At 48.5% G+C, this 18623-nt stretch overlaps 1 protein-coding gene across 1 annotated transcript in view; it reads right to left on the bottom strand.

Annotated features, from left to right (window-relative positions):
• NUP155 (nucleoporin 155) overlaps positions 1 to 18623 on the bottom strand; it is a 1628423-nt gene that overhangs the window by 758602 nt on the left and 851198 nt on the right. The window contains exon 23 of the mRNA XM_069627148.1: positions 13665 to 13856. Within this exon, the coding sequence (XP_069483249.1) occupies positions 13665 to 13856 (192 nt within the window). The remainder of the gene's footprint in view (positions 1 to 13664; positions 13857 to 18623) is intronic.

Genomic DNA, 18623 nt, shown 5'->3' on the forward strand with positions numbered 1-18623 from the left:
GGTAGTCCTGGATTTGCAGGCAGGCAACTCTCAAGGATTTTTAGCAAGAATGGGACTGTGGTGATGGGTCTGTAATTAGTGGGTATGGCTGGGTATAAAGATTGTTTTTTTTTAAAGTGGGATAACCCATGATTGTTTCAGGTTGCTAGGGTCTGAATTAGAAGAGAAAGACAGGTTAATTAATTTAGTGATAAAAGGGGATAGATCTCTGGCTGCATCTTTTATAATCTGGGCAGGGCAGCTGTCCCCTTTGCAGTTGGATGGTTTTAGAGAGGCTATGATTTTTTGCACTTCCGGTATGGTTACCTTTTTAAAAGTAAAGCCTAGGTAGGGGTTGAACGGCTGTGGTGAGCTAGCGTTAGTAAACTTATTACTAGTAAATTCGTTTATCCTCTATTTTTGTTTGGAGCCCTGTGATTTTATTGGCAAGGGCATTCTGGATACTGGTGCACCAGGGTTTGTCTTTCGTGCACGTATCTATGGGTGGAATAGGATTTTCTAATTCCTTTAATATCTTAAATAGCTTTTTAGTACAAGATCCTGCCTAATTAATCCTAACATTGTTGGCTTCTTTCTTGGTACGAATGATCTCCTTTTTGTATAGGGAGGATATATTCAAAAGATTGGTTTTATTTTCAACAGATGGTACCGTTTTCCATAGTATTTCTAGCTTGGCTTTCTTTTTTCTCAATATTTTAAGTTCAGGGGTGTACCAAGAGTTCAGATGAGCTCTAGGTTTCAGTGGGGCGATGGGATCAATGGCCGTGGCATGGAGTCGGTGAAGGTGTTGACTAGTAGGTTAAGGTCGGCAGTGTCTGGTAGTGCGTTAAGAGTGGGGAGAACCAACGGTATTAGGGCTTCAGCAGTGATGTTGCGCTTGTTCCTGGTCGGACAGGCTGGTGCCGTAGGGCAATTTTTATGATCTAGGTTATTGATGTTAATATCTAGTGGGACGAGATAATGGTCAGTCCAAGCGAGAGGTTGGGGGGCTTTGCATATGATATTGCAATTGAGAGCCGCAACCAAGTCAATGACTCTGCCTCTCTGATGAGTGGATTGAAGCCATGCTCAGTTAGAGCTTTGGCTAAGGAAGAGGCTGGAATGTCATTGGGGTCATTGTACCCCAGGTTGAAATCTCCCAGGATGATGATTTGTGCTGATGGCTTGGAATTCTCAGCTATTAGCGAGGAGATGTCCTGGGGGTCTATATATTAAGTGAATAGAGATCGTACTTTTCGGAGAGGTTTGCCATTTGATTGTGAGGTGCTTGCATGATTTTAGTGGAGAGGATATGATTGATCTGAAGTCTAGTGAAGTTTTAAAGATAATAGTTACACCTCCTCCTCAAGCATGAAGTCTGTCAGCTCTGAGGATGGAATATTTATCAGGAATGGCTAAGGTTAAGTATGGTCCTGATGCCTCGTGTACCAGATTTCAGTAATGGCGAGGAAGTCAAGATCGTTAGTTAGGATGATGTCAGCAATTTCACTGGGGTGGGCAACAAGGGACCTAACATTTAGTAGGGCTCCTTTACAGGGAGTGATTTGGGCTTATTAAAGGCTGTGTCCCTATTAGTTTTAGTATGTGGTTTGGCTGAGAGCGTACTGATCATAGAGGGGAGTCTGGTACCTCATCTACTGTTCCGGCTTGTAAGGCTATGGTTGATAGTAATTGTGTTTCCAGGAGGCTTGGTTGAGGAGGGCTTAGTATTGGGATTGGTATGGTTGGGCTTAATATTGGTATTAGAGCCTCTTGTCAAACATGAGCCACTTGGTCTAGGGTGACGCAGAGTTCTGTCAAGGATGGGATTGGCTGGGATGTCAACTAGGTGGTCAATGTCACAGGTAGTGTGGTTAGGGCAATGGCTTGGTGGGAATGGTGCCATTGTGGGCAGGAAGGGTGTGGGACAGGGGAGAGAGGAGTGTCTCGGACATCCAAGTTTGGCTTAGCGATTATTGAAGGCTATGTAACTGGCATGTTTATTAGAGTGGCCTGCGTTTCTGGTCTAAAACCTGACTGGCGCAGCCATGCATGTCTGTTAATAACGGTCCCTTGCATGACTTTTCCGGCATTGTCCGCCGTGTCAATATTGGTTTTAAGGAGACAGCTAGACACTGCCCTCCCATTTGGAGCCACCTGTGCTAGTTGGGATTTGAGTGGCTCTGGGGCAGACAAAAGTAAAGCAGACATTTCCTCCCACTTGTGGCAGTTGTAACTAGCCAAGAGTGTTGCATTGTTCGCTATTCTAGTTTGATAGACCGCAGAGGAGGCGACCTTTCTGTCCATGGGATAAATCTTTTTGCTCTCCTAATCGGGTGGAGCTTCAGAGGAAGCAAGGGGTGTGCCTGCTCTTTTTCCAGTTGTAGTTACAACTAAGGAGTCTGGTTTCAGTTGCCCTCTAATATATAATGAGTCTGAAGTTGCGGGTCTGAATAATTTCTCTACATGTGGGTTTACGGCCCGTGTGAGATTAGGGGCTTCTAAAGATGGCTGTATTCTGCACTGCATTGATTTCAGTAGTGGGATAAACTGGGCCACAGTCTTTTTGTCCCCAAGGATTTGTTCTGCAAAGTCTTTATCCTCCTGTACCTTCGGGGTATCAATCTGAAAATGCTCAGCTGCAGTGGCTAGCACTTCATTGAGGAGGGGTTGATTATCAATAGAAGAATTGACAATTGGAGTGTCTTGATTAAGAAGGGAATCTATAGAGTACATATTGGCTTCTTGGTCAGCCTCTTGGTCCTCATCATCCCCATAATAAAGGTCCGTTGTATCCTCATCAAAATGAGGGTCAGATGCCTCTACAAAGGAGAGATTTTCTATGTGCTCCGATTCTGGCTCAGAGATCTATGACTGTTAGGGAGAATCCTCATAAATGGCTGATTTCCCTTACCTAATGAATCCCTCAGCAGCTTTGCTGGATTTCTAGGGTTTATTTTTTTTACCTGGTAAGAGTGTGAGCCTTTTTCCCACTCTTACTTGTGTTTAGCTGTGTGTGTTTTTACCATTTGTGTGACCTTGGACTTTGGAGCCTCACCTACTCCATGAGCATCATTTCTATGTGTGTTACACATCACCTTCAGTGCAGTGACACAGGGTTGTCTTTTAGACATCCCACTGACTCTATTTTTCTGGGACCGACTACTGTCCCCCAGAAACATGTAAAGTTGCGATTAACTTTATGTTGTCTCTTTAAACCACAGACCCCAGTACACCGCATTTTACATGGAGTATTGGAAAGGGTTAATTCTTATTCCTTTTCTTCTGTTTCTCTTGGAGCATTGTTTCGCTCCCTTTTCATCAAGACTTGGCTGGTGACAGTGTAACTACCCTAATTTTCCTACCGAGTTTATCTTACATAACCATGGTATTGTTTAGGCTATTATATTAGCCTCAAACATAAACCCGCTTGACCAAATACATTTTATTTTGGCTTCGGCAGGGTTTATTTGCCATTTCTTTTTGTTAATGTCTTTCTCGTGTTTTATTCTGCGCGCCAAATCGGGGTTGATTCCTTTGATCGCCATCTGTTCCCGGGCTTCTGCACCGAAGCCCTCCTTAAGGCACCTGAAAGTCTGGGTAGGCAGGATGTGAGGGAGGGGTTTAAGGACCCCTGCCATGTGCTCCCTTGGTAACCCAAGTCACACTCCTGTTTGATTGGCTGGGTGACTTTCCTTGCCAGGACAGCCAACCTGCTGTGTGATTGACAGCCAGGCTGAATGAATGGGGGAAAACGGCATAAAAAGCAGGTCTCTGGGACTGGAAAGGCAGAGTCGCCACTGGAACAAAAGCGTATGGAAGAGGACCCGTACAACGACTGAACCGACCGGTGAAGCCCTACTGCAGGTCCGAATCTTCAGAATCCGATGACAGAGAAGATCCTCCAGGAAACCTCTTCCCTTGAGCTGGTGGGACCAACCAGTTCGCCCAAACTGCAAGCCAGGACTCCTCCTCTGGTCAAATTCGCTGTACAGAGCTACAGTGGGCCGGATAGCCAGGATGGTGGGACCCTGCTTGAGTATTGAGGATGGCACCTTTCATTCGTTGTTTTGCTCTGCTGCTGGTTTCTTCCCTGGGTAGTGCAGGACCCTCCAGTCTTCCTACTTCTTGTCTGTCCGACAGCCGCTTCAGGAACCGTGAGCCTGCAGGAACTACCTGGAACGTCCGCTTCAGCTACAGCTTCCACTCCGTTTTAAGGTACTGTGCAAATCTGGTTATTCATTTCGTTCAACCATGCTGAAAGTGTTTGAAATCTTTCTCCAAACCGAGGGCTTGTCCTTCTCCTCTTTGAACTAGCTTTTCTACCAACCAACCTCGTCTGGAATCCATGGCACGAACTTTACCGCAAACTACCCTGAACCGTGTGATCTTGAGAAAAAGACTTTTGAACCAGTGACTTTGGCCCTTAGCCTTTTCTACCTGATTCTATCACTGTAGTTCCTTTTGCTCAATTGCCCTGAGAACTTACCTGTTGGTGTGGTTCAATTTCTATTAACTTCGTCTCTCCCTCCCTTCTAAATTGCTGGAGTGCCATTTTGCTCCCACTTCATTTTGTGAGCTTAACCTGTCTGGAACTTATTGAGAGCGGTGTGGTGTATTAAGAGTGTGATTTTTAAACTGCTTATAATAGTGTAATGTTATACAACTGAAGAGTGAAATAAATGTATATCTTTTTACTTGAAAACCTCGAGTCAGTGTTTGCCTGAATCATAGTAATTGCTGTCCTTTGTGTAACTATTTGATACTGCTGACTTACTCTTGAGATAAGTCTGGCTGCTTAGCCATCGCTACCACTTTAACTGTGTAGTACAGGCTTGTACCAAAGGTGAATTTGTACTGTCACTTGTAGTCTTAATTGTGTGTGGTGTTCCCAAAGGATACTGCATATAATTCTGCCTAACTATGACTGTACTTTGTAAAGGAACATTAGTACAAGACCTCTTAGAAGGGGGTTGAGTAGGTATAGTAGAGGCTTGGGAACCAGAGGAAGCCGAGGTGGGGAGGGGAGTGGAAACTCTGAAGGTAATCAGGGTTCTTCTCGAAGAAAATGGCAACGAAGGTCATTCTTCTCATCACTCTATGTCTTGAGAAGACCATTCTTTGGAACTTAGGATAACCGCAGGTTGAGGGGGAAAGTCCTAAGTCCTCAATGTGGGAGCTACCACCCTAGATTTTTCCTTCTGAGATATAGGCCTAGATTCTCTAGGTTTCTCTATTGGCTTGGATTCCCTAGGTTTTTTCTACTGATGGGTTTTATCCCTAGGAGGGCTCTTGTCCTTATGAGGAGTTTTAGAGGATTTATTTGTGATGTTTCCCCCTCCACACCCCTGGGGCCCCAGAGGTGCGTTTAACTGCCTTTTTGGGGACCACTACTATATCTGACACTGAGCGTCGATTTTCAGATGCGGGAAGGGCCGAGGCTTCGTCCGCGGATGATCGACCTTCCGAGGTAGTTTTACAAGTGACACCCTTGCCGTCTTTTGACGGTTGGGCCCTATCGCGAGGCGATCTGAAGCGAGATTGCCCAGAGGACCAGGACTCAGCTGACCTTTTCCCTGGGTGTCGAACGTTGTTGATGACTCGACCCATGTGTCGAGTCTCAATCTGGGCTTATGTGCTTAGTGGTGTGTGTCTTTGGAGCGTTACCGCTGCCGGGTGTAGTCCCCACAACATGGCCACCGGCCTGTCCTATGTGTTAAGGGGCCTGCGCTTGGGTAGCTGTAGCTACCCCGTCGCCCTCGCCGTCCAAAAGAGCAGCTTCGCTGCCATCGATAAAGGCGCCTTTTAATCACAACACAGGAGCAGAACAGGTAAATAATGCTTCAATGTAAAGCTGTGTGCTACTCATATGCTGCAAGAAATAAAAAATGTAGATCACTGGTCTGCTTCTCTCTTCTTTGTCATTGTTTTATGTTGCGAGGAATTGGAGGCTTTTTACCCTTGTTTCAGTTAATTGGTTAAAGTGCAATGGTAACACGGCTTTGTGTTTTTGTGTGGGTTTTTTAATTTTTGTTGCATTTCCCACCCAACAATTTTAAAAGTAAGGATTTTTAAAATGAAAAGGAGCAAAACTAATCTGAATGATTCTAGTTAAACACATGGAAAAACTAGTGTTTGAGACATTCAAAATTCAATAAGGCCACCTCTTAGAAATAACCTGGCCAGTCTACAATCTACTGTGCACAATGGGCGCTAATCCAGTTGCTTTATATTTACATCTCTAAGATTTTTAAGTGACCTTTTGCCCATCTTTTTTTTTTTTTTTTTTTTTTTAAACTTTTATTTTCGCTGGCAGTGGTGGATGACATATACACACATTAGGCCGATTATGATATAACAGTGCAAGACAAATGTAATACATGGGGATGTACATAGGCAGCGAGGGATGACCCCCAAGGTGAGGAAAGCAAGACAGTGTTGCAGAGAATTCCGTACATAACAGTGGAGACTTAGGGAGAACCAACACCAGAGGAGGGGACATCAAGACCGTTAAGATAACTGTTGAAGGCAGTCCAAATGTTTTTTGGCCGGGAACGGAATGGGAGAGTAGTAATATAGTCTTCTTCACAGTTTCGGGACCAGGTCAGTAGATTCAGCCATTTCTGAAAGGTGGGAGGAGCAGCACATTTCCAATTTTGCAGGATACATTTTTTGGCTATTATACAACATATATTCAAGAGTTTGGCCTCTCCTCTGACCCCTTCATCCCCCCACACTCCGAACAACACCCCCATCGGGTCAGGCTCAATCGTCACATCGCAAATTTCGGACAGTGTTTTAAAGATCTCATCCCAGAATGGGGCAAGTTGGGGGCAGTCCCAAAACATGTGGAGATGGCCAGCGTCTTCCGCTCCGCAGCGGGGGCAGAGCCGCATCTCAGAGCGGGCAAACTTGGAGAGTCTACGCGGGGTATAGTATAGCCTATTCAGCAATTTGTATTGTATTGTTCGGTACCGGAAATTCAGGGATACCTTGCCGGTATGGGAACACAATTTACCCCACAGATGGTCTGTAATGTCAACCCCCAGTTCAGAGGCCCAGTCGTCCCGGGCCCGTAAGGGCGGTGGTGTGGCAGCTGTGAGCTGGAGTTTATATAGCGATGAAACTACCCCTCGGGCCCCGCCAGAGTTGGCGATATAGGCAACAGCGGGATGGTCAGGGGGTTCGTTAGGGAACACAGGCCAAGCGGTCCGGAACGCTGCTCGGAGTCTGTAGTATTGCAGCAGTTCCAGCGGTGTACCAGCGTGGGATGGCTTCCAAGTCTGTGGTGTTATAAACACCCCATCCGGATAGAAGTCAGTTAGGGCCAGGTATCCTAGGGACCGCCAGTGACGCGCCAGAGCTATGTCATTCGTGGGTTCCAACCCGGGGAGCTGCCAGGCGGGGAGCCACTTATAGTATGGGTGTTCCGCGGAGCCTGCAGCAAACAATCGCCCCCAGGCTGATAGTGTGGTCTGGACTGGATCTATAGGTGAGTCAGGTACGTACCGACGATGTAAAATTAGAGTCATGATATTGGCGCCGGAGGCAGCAAGGTTTTCAAGCTTGACGTGCGGGCGAGGGGAGGGTCCGGGGTACCAGTAAGTGGCAAATTGTGCCAGCGCTGCTATCCAGTATCGCATCAGGTCAGGGGCCGTGAACCCGCCTCTGTCGTAGGGCAGAGTCATATCCCCCCACTTTTTCCGCACAGCACCGGAGTGCCACAGGAACTGCGCACATAGCCTGTGCAGATCAGTGAAGTATTTCCTGCCAGGCCATACGGGAACATTTGTGAATGTGTACAATAATTTGGGAAGCAGTATCATCTTAACCAGTGATAACCGCCCAGCAAGTGACAACGGGAGAGGGCGCCAGCGCGCAATCTTGGTTTCGGCTAATTCTGCCACTGCTAGGTAATTGCTAGTCAAGAGAGTCTCCTTGGTCAAAGACACCTGAACTCCCAGATATTTAATCCCGTTGGGGGACCAGCGGAGTGGGTATTCAGTGGCCGGCTGGAGCGTGGAATGTGTGAGGGGGAAAATTTCGGATTTGGTGTAGTTAATAGTAAAGCCTGAGTATGTTCCGATACGAGTGATGTCCCGAAGGAGAGGGTCAAGGTGGAGATCTGGGCTCCTGACGAAGAGCAGGATGTCGTCAGCGTAGAGCGAGATAATTTCGGGTATACCCTGGAGGCGTATCCCTTTGCATGAGTGACGCTCCCTGACATAGTCCGCCATGGGCTCGATGGCAAGGGCAAACAGGATCGGGGAAAACGGGCAGCCCTGTCGGGTGCCACGAGAGAGAGGAAACAAGGCAGATGTTTGGGAGTTGACGCGAACCCTGGCGACTGGGGATGTGTATAATAGTTTGATGTATGCGATCATCCCGGGTCCGACGCCCATGTTTTCCAGGACCAACCACATGTACTTCCAGGACACCATATCGAAGGCCTTCTGGGCGTCCAAGGTGACCGCCACCGCACACACGTTTTGACTGATACGAGCCATGACGTTAAGGAGCCGTCTAATATTGTGCGATGTGGATCTACCAGGGACAAAGCCGGATTGGTCCTCATGTACCATGTATGACATAATAGGAATGAAACGATTGGCGAGCACCTTGGCGAAAATTTTCGTATCCAAGTTCATGAGTGATAGGGGCCGATACGAACCACAGTCATCTGCTGGTTTGCCAGGCTTGAGGAGGACCGTAATAACGGCTTCACGTAGAGACGAGGGAAGGCATCCCAGCTGGAGGGCCTCATTCCATACCTCTAGCAATTCGGGTCCCAAAATGGCCACATGCTCCTGAAAGAATTCAGCCGTAAGCCCGTCGGGGCCCGGCGCTTTCCCCTTCGGGAGACTTGATATGGCTTCCACTATCTCATCTAGTGTAATGGGGGAGTCCAACTGTTCTCTCGTTGCCGGGGAGATGATAGTGGTGGGTATCTGGTCTAAAAGCTCGCGCATATGGGATTCGCTATGTTCAGGGGGTTGAGAGTATAGTTTGGAATAGAAGCTTGTGAAGACCTCCAGTATGTCCTGGTCGGACCACTGAGTCGTTCCATGATTATCCTTAACACTGGTAATGTGGGCTTGGCCCCATTCCCCCCTGGCCAGGGCAGCGAGTGTCTTGCTGGGTCTATCTCCCTCACCGTATTTCCGTGCAGCCTGTGGACGACTGAAGTACTGCACTTCCCTGATTGCCTGTTCATTGAAGATCTTGAGTTCTTCACTGATCTGGGAGAGTATACCAGGGTCAACGGAGGCCGGGTGGGCCCGTTCCAGGTCACGTAGCTTAGTTTCAGTGCGTGATAGGGTGGTTCTTATGGATTTGAGTACCCCCGACTCCCTAGAGATGGACGCCCCCCTAATGAAGACTTTGAAGGCGTCCCAGCGGATCCCCCGGGTGGTGTCCTGTGGTGAGTTGTTGTCAAAGTAGGACTGGATATCTGCAAGTATGTCCGCTCTAAAAACTATGTCCTGTAGGGCAGCAGATTTAAAGCGCCATGTGTTAATGGTGGGGGCTGGCATGCCCATGTCAACAGACAACAGGATCGGTGAGTGATCAGATAGTGTGCGAGCGAGTATACATGTCTTGGAAACCCTACCTAGCATAGGACCAGATAGTAGGAATAGATCGATCCTGGACGAACTGTCGTGGACCGATGAGTAGAAGGTGTATTCCCGTGTTGACGGATGTAGAGCTCTCCATGCGTCATGAATGTCAAGTGTCTTGCAGTGGGATAGGAGTCTGCGCGCTGCACCCGACGGGGGCCTGGGCGCTATGCCAGTCCTGTCTAGGGAGGTGTCCAGAATAAAGTTCATATCCCCACCCCAGACGATTTGCACATCCGTGTATCCCAGCAGTATGGAGACCACCTGGTCAATAAATTCGGGGGAGTCGACGTTGGGGCCATAAGTATTTACGAGCAGGTAATCTCTATTGGCAATGGCGCAGTACAGCACAATGTATCTTCCACAAGGGTCTATGTAGCTCCTATGGAGGACAAACTTAAGAGACTTGTGGATCAATGTTAGGACTCCTCTGGCGCGTGTGGAATAAGAAGTAAAATATCTGTGGGGACCCCAGGTAGGCGCAATGCTTCTGGCCAGTGGACCAGTGGAGTGTGTCTCTTGCAGGAGCAGTACCTTGCAGCCGTGTCTATTGGCATAAGCCATGATCCTGCGGCCCTTGGTGTAATTACTTAGGCCTCGGACATTCCATGACATTATCGTCACTGACATCTTAGCGCATCAGACAAGAATATCACTAAACACAATAGCCATGGAGGACAATCTCCCATTGGGTGATACTCGCCCCAGTGTCCCCCTCCGTGTGCCGCAAATTCTGTCCCCAGAACCCCCGATCCCAGGGTGATTATGATTGAGACAATTGCATGCATCTCTACGGTTTTAATGTACATCCCACGAAATTTGTTGAATTTCAAATAAAAGAGTGAGCATGCACAAATATAGGTGAGCCGGTGTGTATCGCCCTGCCATTCCGCCACTGCCTTTTTCTAAAACATTTCCCGGGTAACAAACCATACCTCCCCCCGCCCTCACTGCCCACCCCCAACTTGCAGTGTAAATCCCTTGCCCCCAAAAAAATGTGTCACCAACAGGTCCGATTCTCCCCGAGGGGTGGAGTTCGGAGGGCGAAATCCAACAGGGATAAGGCCCATTCTGTGCCCAACAGGGGCACCGAAGCAGTGACAACCAATAAACCAAAACCGTTGCCATTGCAGCGAGGTGTGCTGTAGCCGTGTGGGCGGTTCTTAGACAAAGATGTAGGACAGACAAGGCTGTCGTGAGTAGGTTCTGCGATGAGCGGATCTAAAGACAGGAGCCCATGTCCAGCAGAGCTTTGCGGGAGAGACCAGAATGAAGGAAGTTCTAGGGTTCGTAGACAATACGATGCTCCGAGCCGCAGGGGGAGCATTGTCCGCCGTGGTTGGGTCTAGTCTCAGCCCGGTCAGGCGCTGGGGGAGCCTGATGCGATGGATCTGTAGTGTGCTGTTTCCATATGCACGTTCAAGGTGACGGATGTTCCAGATGGAGAAATAGTGACCGGCCTGAGTTACCACTCATCACCCCTCATCAACCGGGGCCCCCGCTGGGCTGGGGAGCGGCAGGTGCATCTCAATGAATTTCACAGCCTCCTCTGGAACAGTGAAGAAATAAAGTTTCCCATTATGTGTGATTTTGAGGCGAGCCGGGAATAGGATGGCATACGGAACGTTACGTTCTCTGAGCAGCTTTTTAACTCCGATGAACTGACGCCTCTCCTGCTGGACCGCTATTGAGAAGTCCGGGAAGATCCTTATAGTATGAGATTCGAGGCGCAGGTCTCCTTTCTCTCGTGACAGCCGGAGGATGAGGTCTCTGTCCCGATAGTTGAGGATCCTGGCTATAATGGGTCTTGGGATGTCGCCCGGTTTGGGCCTCGGTGACAGAGCCCGATGAGCGCGCTCAACGGTAAAGTATGGGGACAGGACTGGGTTGCCCAGGAGGTCCTTAAGCAGGGATTCCACAGCGTCTTCCATGCGGCCCCTGAGGGCATTCTCAGGGACACCGACGATCCGCAGATTATTTCTGCGAGAGCGCGATTCAAGGTCGTCGCACTTCGCTTTCACACTGCGCATGTCACGTGACAGGGACGCCACTGTGTCCTGTAGTGCATGTATTTCGTCCTCATTGGTAGATACACGATTTTCAGCGTCGCTGATTCTGGTCCCCGCCTGATCCATCCGCGTTTTTAGGGAGGCAACATTGGCATTGATGTCGTCTAATTTCTCATGAAAAGACGCAAAGTTTTTGGCCATCGATTCCATAAGCGTGGTCAGGTCTGGGGGTGCGGGAGTGGGGTGATGGTCAGCTTCCAGATCATCCTGGATGGGCGAGTCCTGCTCCGCCTCTCCCCTCGGGACAGCTTTAGTGAATCTGTCCATGGTACCCCCTTTATGGTTCCCCTTGCCCTTGCCAGGCATTGTTGTTATAGGATCACGGACAACGCAGACAGAGGGCCCGGCCACAGGGGGGAAGAGTATGGTCCCAGGTCAGGGGTGCAGACTGTAAATGTTGGGATTACTCCAGCCGAGATGTGAGCAGGGCCCAGGAGGGGCACGAGTATGCAGGGATCAACTGGTACGGTGGTGTGAGGTGGTTCCAGGGATTGCCAATGAGAAGGTGCTAAGACCACAGGGTCAGCCGCATCTGGGGGGTGGCGTTGCGGCACAGGTGAGGGAGCGGGGTATGCCTTACTGGTTGTTATTCCGCCTGCCACCCCGTTGAAACGCCAGAGACACACAGGGGTTTGGGGCCAGTGTCAACCAGGCTGCTGGGGCAAGAGGTGCGCGTCCTGGGCAGGACCCACGTCGAGGGGCGCAGGGCCAGGCGTAAGTACTCCAGGGAGGGGTCCCTGTACAGCCCCCAGCAGGACGTGAGCGGGCGGCAGCTCCACGCCACCGGGGAGCGGAGCCAGACGGGAGATGTTAGGCGCCGGGGCCCACCTGGACGAGGGCGCCGCAGCGCGCTGCACGATACGGGGACAGGTCGGGCCGCAGTCCGCCCGCCCCCCCAGGAAGAATGAACAGAGGAGCAGCGGGGGGGAGGAAGGAGGGCAAAACGATCCCCCCCTTGGAGGGGACCAAGTTGGCACTGGCAGCCACTCCTCACCTCGGGGGGAGCCGCTCCACGCTCCCCAGGGCCGCGACACCCTACGTGGGATGATGACGAAGGTCCACCACCGGATGGGCGGCGGGCGAGGCCGGGGCGCGCTCCGGCGACGGCCCCAGCCGCAGACCACCGGTTCGCCGCGGAGTCCCCAGGAACGCGATCAGGCCGCAGTCCGCCCAACAGAGCGCCAGGAGGGGCAGGCGGGCCGAAAGGCGGGGGCGGGATCCAAGTCAGCGCCGCGGCCTCCGCGATGAAGAGGGCCGCACCGGCAGAAGGTCCAGTCCGGGGCTCCCCAGGGACGAAGAACAGCCGGAGCCCCCCCGGCGGCAGCACAGTGATGTAGGGCAGCGGCACTGCAAGTAACAGGAAAGAAACGCACGCTGTGGCCGCAGATGTAAGCGGATTTCTCCCGATCCCACACGGAGCTCAGTGGCTAGGCAGCCATCTTGGGCTGCTCCACAGCGCCACCCCTCACCTTTTGCCCATCTTTGACAATTGACACCATATATATCACAGAAAAAAAGTAGTCCCTGTCAGAGATAGGTTCACAGCCAAACACCTAGAGTAGAGAATATTTTGTCTTATAAATACGGCTTATTTTGAATTCCATGTCCTTGCCAACCTCATTGAGGTCTCATTTTGTAGAGGAAGGATAGCTCACGGGCAACGCGTTTGTCTTGGAAGCAAGACAACACAGCGCAACACAGGTTTGAATCCCGATCCTGCACTTAGAAACCACTTGCTGGTACTAAGGGTGTTACAAAAGAACAATTATAACATTTATAGGAAACGTTTCGCTCCAAACTACTGTACAATTATTTCATCCATTTATTTATACACAATGAATGTTAGAATGAAAATCATTTCTATTTCACAGTCTAGATGGCAGTTAACTAAACGTTTTTCCAATTGATTCAGCACTCCAACTAGCAAGGTCTATAGAAAAGCAAAAATTATTTTGGTCAAAACATTTCTGAAAATTTCAATCAAATGGATTTTTGGCACCTTAGAACAAATTGCATCATCTGTGCTGTACAGAAGCGGGCAGATGTCTTGTAAATGACAGCTAATGCCATCCACAGTGGCATTGTCTTTGATGTAACAGTTGATTAGAGAGGCGATGAGGGCACCAGTCAGATCCTTGTCTCTTATCACCAGTTCTTTAAAACTTGTTATTTTCAATTGATCTTGCAATTCCTGAAATAGGAACATATATAATATAAAATCAGTTACATATCTATATTGATTGGTGACAGCAAGAGTGTGATCACAAAAGTCGTAATAAATCGATTTTAAAATCTTACATTCAGAGCACATGTCAGAGAGACAGATTACATCAGATCTTCCATTAAAACAATGTAATATTTTGCTTAAAGACCAAAGTCCCATTTTAAAATCATTTCTACAAGGACATAAAAATGTCAAATACTAGTGATCCTTTTCTTGGAGCCATTTTTCATTGGAGGAAAAGAGCCCAATCCAACATAGAAACGCTTGGGGCTTCTCTCCCATCCTCTCCTGAGAGAACTTCATACATGGCAGGCCAAAACTGTGTTTATTACAGTACACTTGTGTGGAAAAATTGTGTAAAGAGCAACACAGTTTGTAATCAGTGTTGTAGGGTTAAACACAAAAATCCAAAAGATGCTACTACATCAACAGGGCACAGGAGCATTTTCATGATACTTTACATACAATATATGTCAGTATTCTACCAGTTAAAAAAAATATTTTCATGATGGCTGTCCCTATACACCTAAATATGCCAGTATTCGGACAAAAAAAAAAATGATGTTTACATTGCCCGTAATGGCAAGTTAAGGAAACCAGTTTATGCTGGCGCTGCCATCAGCATTCCAACTAAGACGAAACTACTGCTGATTTTGCCAAGTGTCACAGATGGAATTGAAGAACAAGTTACTTACCAACTGGTAATGTTATTTTGATGATGTTCCTCCAACCTATTCCACATCTTTGACATGTAATGTCCACAGCTGTGTACTTCAGAAACTTTTTCAGTAGAGGGCGTCCTTAATCGATGGCGTCAGGTCGATGTCGCTCGAAGGCCTCTGCCAAGGGGGACGTCACTGGATGTTATAAATAGGACGCACGGCACCCTTAGCCTCAGTTTATGTTTTTTCCCCCATAACAAGTGACCTGCACACATCCAATACCTACTTGACTGCATATAGACTTGCGGAAACGTAAGCTGCACTCGCATAGGAAATTCTCCAGCGGGGCAGGATGGGAGGGCGATGTGGAATACGCTGGAGAAACATACAATCGAAAGAACGTTACCAGTTAGTAAGTAACTTGATCTTCGAATGGATTGTGTCCTCCAGCGTTTTCAACATCTTTGACAGACTCCCAAAGCAGTACCAGAAAATGGAGGAGGGAAAGAATTTGGAGTACCCAATCAGATGGTAGAATAAAGAACCGCCTTACCAAAAGGCAATATCCTGCCCATGGAGTGCATTCAGGGAGTAATTTATAACAAAGGTGTGGATAGAAGCCCATGTGGCTGCATCAAAAATATTCCTGATAGGAACTCCACGCTGTAGGGCTGTGTAAGTAGCCACGCCCCTAGTGGAATGAGCTTGCAACCCTTCAGGAGGGTCCTTGCCAGCCAAACGGTAACATTCAGTAATGGTGAGGATAATCCACCGGGACAAGATCTGGTTGGTAACAGCCTGGCCCAATCGGTAACCAGCACACCCCACAAAGAGTTGATCGTCCACTTTGACCCTGAACATCCTAGAAATAAAAAAGCTCATAGCTCTCCTAGGGTCCAGCCTATGGAGTCTCACCTCTTCCTTACCAGGATAAGGAGGAGGATAGAAAGAAGGAAGAACCATTTTCTGGCTCAAATGAAATTCAGACACTACCTTAGGTAGAAAGGAAGTACATACCCTCAGTACAACCCATCCTTGTGAAACACAGTAGGGCGACTTAGATGAAAGTGCCTGCAATTAACTCACTCTGCGAGCGGAAGTAACCGCCACCAAGAACACTGTCTTGAAAGACAATCTCAAAGGACATGAGTGCAAAGGTTCAAACGGAGCACCCATGAGGAATTTCAAAACCAAATTCAGATCTCAAACCGGCACCTGGAGAGAAGACGGCGGGAACACATTAGTCAGCTCTTTAAGAAATTGGGAAATCAAAGGAATCGTAAATTAAGAACATTCTTCAGACGAGCGCTTTAAGATGGACAGCGCTGCCAGGTAACCCTTAATGATACCCACTTAAAGGCCCCTGTGAGCCAAACAAATCGAGAAAGACAAAACCACAGGAATGGAACACTGAAAAGGATCAACATTTTATCCTCTGCCCCAGTTGCAAAACCAACGGCAACGGTTCTGGGATTTTGTCGCTGGCCTCCTGGCAGAAAGAAACACCTCCATCACGTCATCTGGAAGGTCCCAATCCTTATACCTCAACCTTTCAGATACCAAGCGTGAAGGATGAAGGTCCTGACCTCTGGATGGAAAACCTGACATCCCCGCCCATCCATCCATCCATCCATCCATCCATCCATCCATCCATCCATCCATCCATCCTGCCCTAGAAACCCTCTCCACCTCCCCCTCACACGGGCACAAGACCAAATCCTCTCAATAGGGAAGACGGCGTGGAGGGCAGATGGACATTTCTAGAAGGTCTGGGTACCACGCTCTGCTGGCCCAATCTGGAGCAATGAGGATCATGTGGGATCCGAACCTCCGTAACCTCCTTAACACTGCTCACCGCTGCCCACGAGCGGAGCAGGAGCTCCTACACCACTGCTGGAGCAGTGGCTGCACAAGCGGCATTACTACGCTCTGAGGTAAGCCCTCAGAGCACCCTTCCAGAGCCCTAAAATTATGCCCCTAAAATCATGAAGCCCGCAGGATTTGGCTTCTAATTTTGCCCGGACCCATTGCCAGTACCCGGATACTTCCTACAACGAGCCGATCGCGCTAACGGCATCGTAGCGGAAGCTGCTCCCATCCAGACTCTATTGGCACACACAAGGCCAATATCTATTTCAAGATGGCCGCCCTAAGACCATTTGTTTGTCTGTGACCGGCAAACCCCCTTCCAGGACACCGCTGATGGGGATTGGCTGCCGGAGTCTCTATCACAGCCAATAGCACGCCGGCTAGGCGTGAGCCAGCCCACAGGAGCAAATGACCACAGAGAATAGGACAATCACCTGTCCGTCCCTGTCCAGCCCTTCCAACCGCCATCGCCACGGACACCTGGTTACTTGGAGTCCCCGCAGCCTTGGAACACTGCTGCGCCTATAAACTGGCGTTTCAAGGGCTAGTCACTGCCCCTACATCAACACGCTTCAGAGCACCCACAGACGCATCCCTCCACGGAAAATCTAACTCTTCTGACACTGCCCCACTGAACTTTAACTATTTTAAGTTCACTTTCCCATTGTACACCTACCCTCTAGCTTACCTTATACCAATTGCAGTGCTCGCCCAGTCTAATGTCTGCAACAATAGTTCCATCCGATTGTATTAAATGAACAGCCCCCGGTTAGTCCCTTATCAACTCGCGCAATATGTGTTACGGCCAGCCTTAACAGTGCCCGACCTAGCATGATCTTATATTCTCTGTGATTACTGAACACTATGTGAATTGCTACACGGCAACCGTACCTACTGTGCTTCACGGATTTATTTTAGACATTACTATTGTATAGTAGAAATTACACCATATGATTACATGCTGTCAGAATTGCAAGCACTATAGCAACTGTGATATATGAACTGACTAATTCTTCAACTGCAAATAACTCCAATGCTGAAAGCTTACCTTTACTTAGCCTACTTACCACATCTCTAGCCTCATTGTTACAGTACTGTGATTTTTGAAACCGGGAGTGACCTTTGATCTTAATGTTGCTGCTAAACCCTATTTTGTTTTTTCAATCCTACGGATTTATTCCTAATTTTGAACTGGCACATACCTGCTATATGGACCCATTAACCCACTCCATGTCTTATGTTTCTAGGTGAGCCCTAATGTTTCAGCTAGCCCCGGCACTTCACTTAGTCTATACCGTGACACCACGCATATATGAATCTAAAAGAAACAGTGCTAACAAAACCGTTAGACTCCCAATTATACAGACCCATCTGGATAAGCAAATCCAAGCCTCAAACTCCTCAAATCTGGCCCGTTGCTTATTCACGCCCACAAAAAGAAACTCCCAAGCCAAAACAATCACACAGTTAAACAGGCAAGCAAGCTTACTCCCAAGAGTACCCTGACCTTAAATTGATCCATAACGCTAGATCCATGGTAGCCCACGCCACTGAAATCTCTGACTTTCTTGCAGTAACAGAGTCTTGGCTCCATGAGGCAGCTGGACCCACCCTGATGCTAGCCATTCCCGACAACTACCAGATCCACAGAGTAGACAGACCCAACACCAAAGGTGGTGGCCTAGCCATCATTTCCAAAAACACTCTGCCCATTAGATTAACCACCTCACCTCCATGAGCATCCTGTGAAATACTCTCAGCCAAACTGCCACTCTCCAATAACCGCACATTACCTATCCATCTGATCTACAGGCCCCCAGGACCCCTAGGTCCCTTCGAAGATGACCCTACCAGCCTTATAGCTAATAGCACCCAAAACCACTCTCAAACACTGCTGATGGGTGACTTTAACATCGGCTACAATGAGACAGATAACAAAAATGCCCATGCTATAACTACCCTACTAAATGACCAAGGGCTTTCCCAAAAAGTCCAAGTCCCCACACATGTTAAAGGAAGAACCCTTGATTGGGACTCTGAAATTAACTGTAATATTACCATTACTGACATCATCCCTCAACCTTGGACGGACCACTATCTAATAAACTTCACTGCCTCACTTGATCTGCTCAGCCCCAAAACTATCAAAATGATACCACCTCTCCCTACCAGAAATAAAAAAGACATCACCACAGAAAAACTC

Source organism: Ambystoma mexicanum, chromosome 6p, assembly GCF_040938575.1.
Source record: "Ambystoma mexicanum isolate Mex_15411 chromosome 6p, UKY_AmexF1_1, whole genome shotgun sequence".
Taxonomy (NCBI): Eukaryota; Metazoa; Chordata; class Amphibia; order Caudata; family Ambystomatidae; genus Ambystoma; species Ambystoma mexicanum.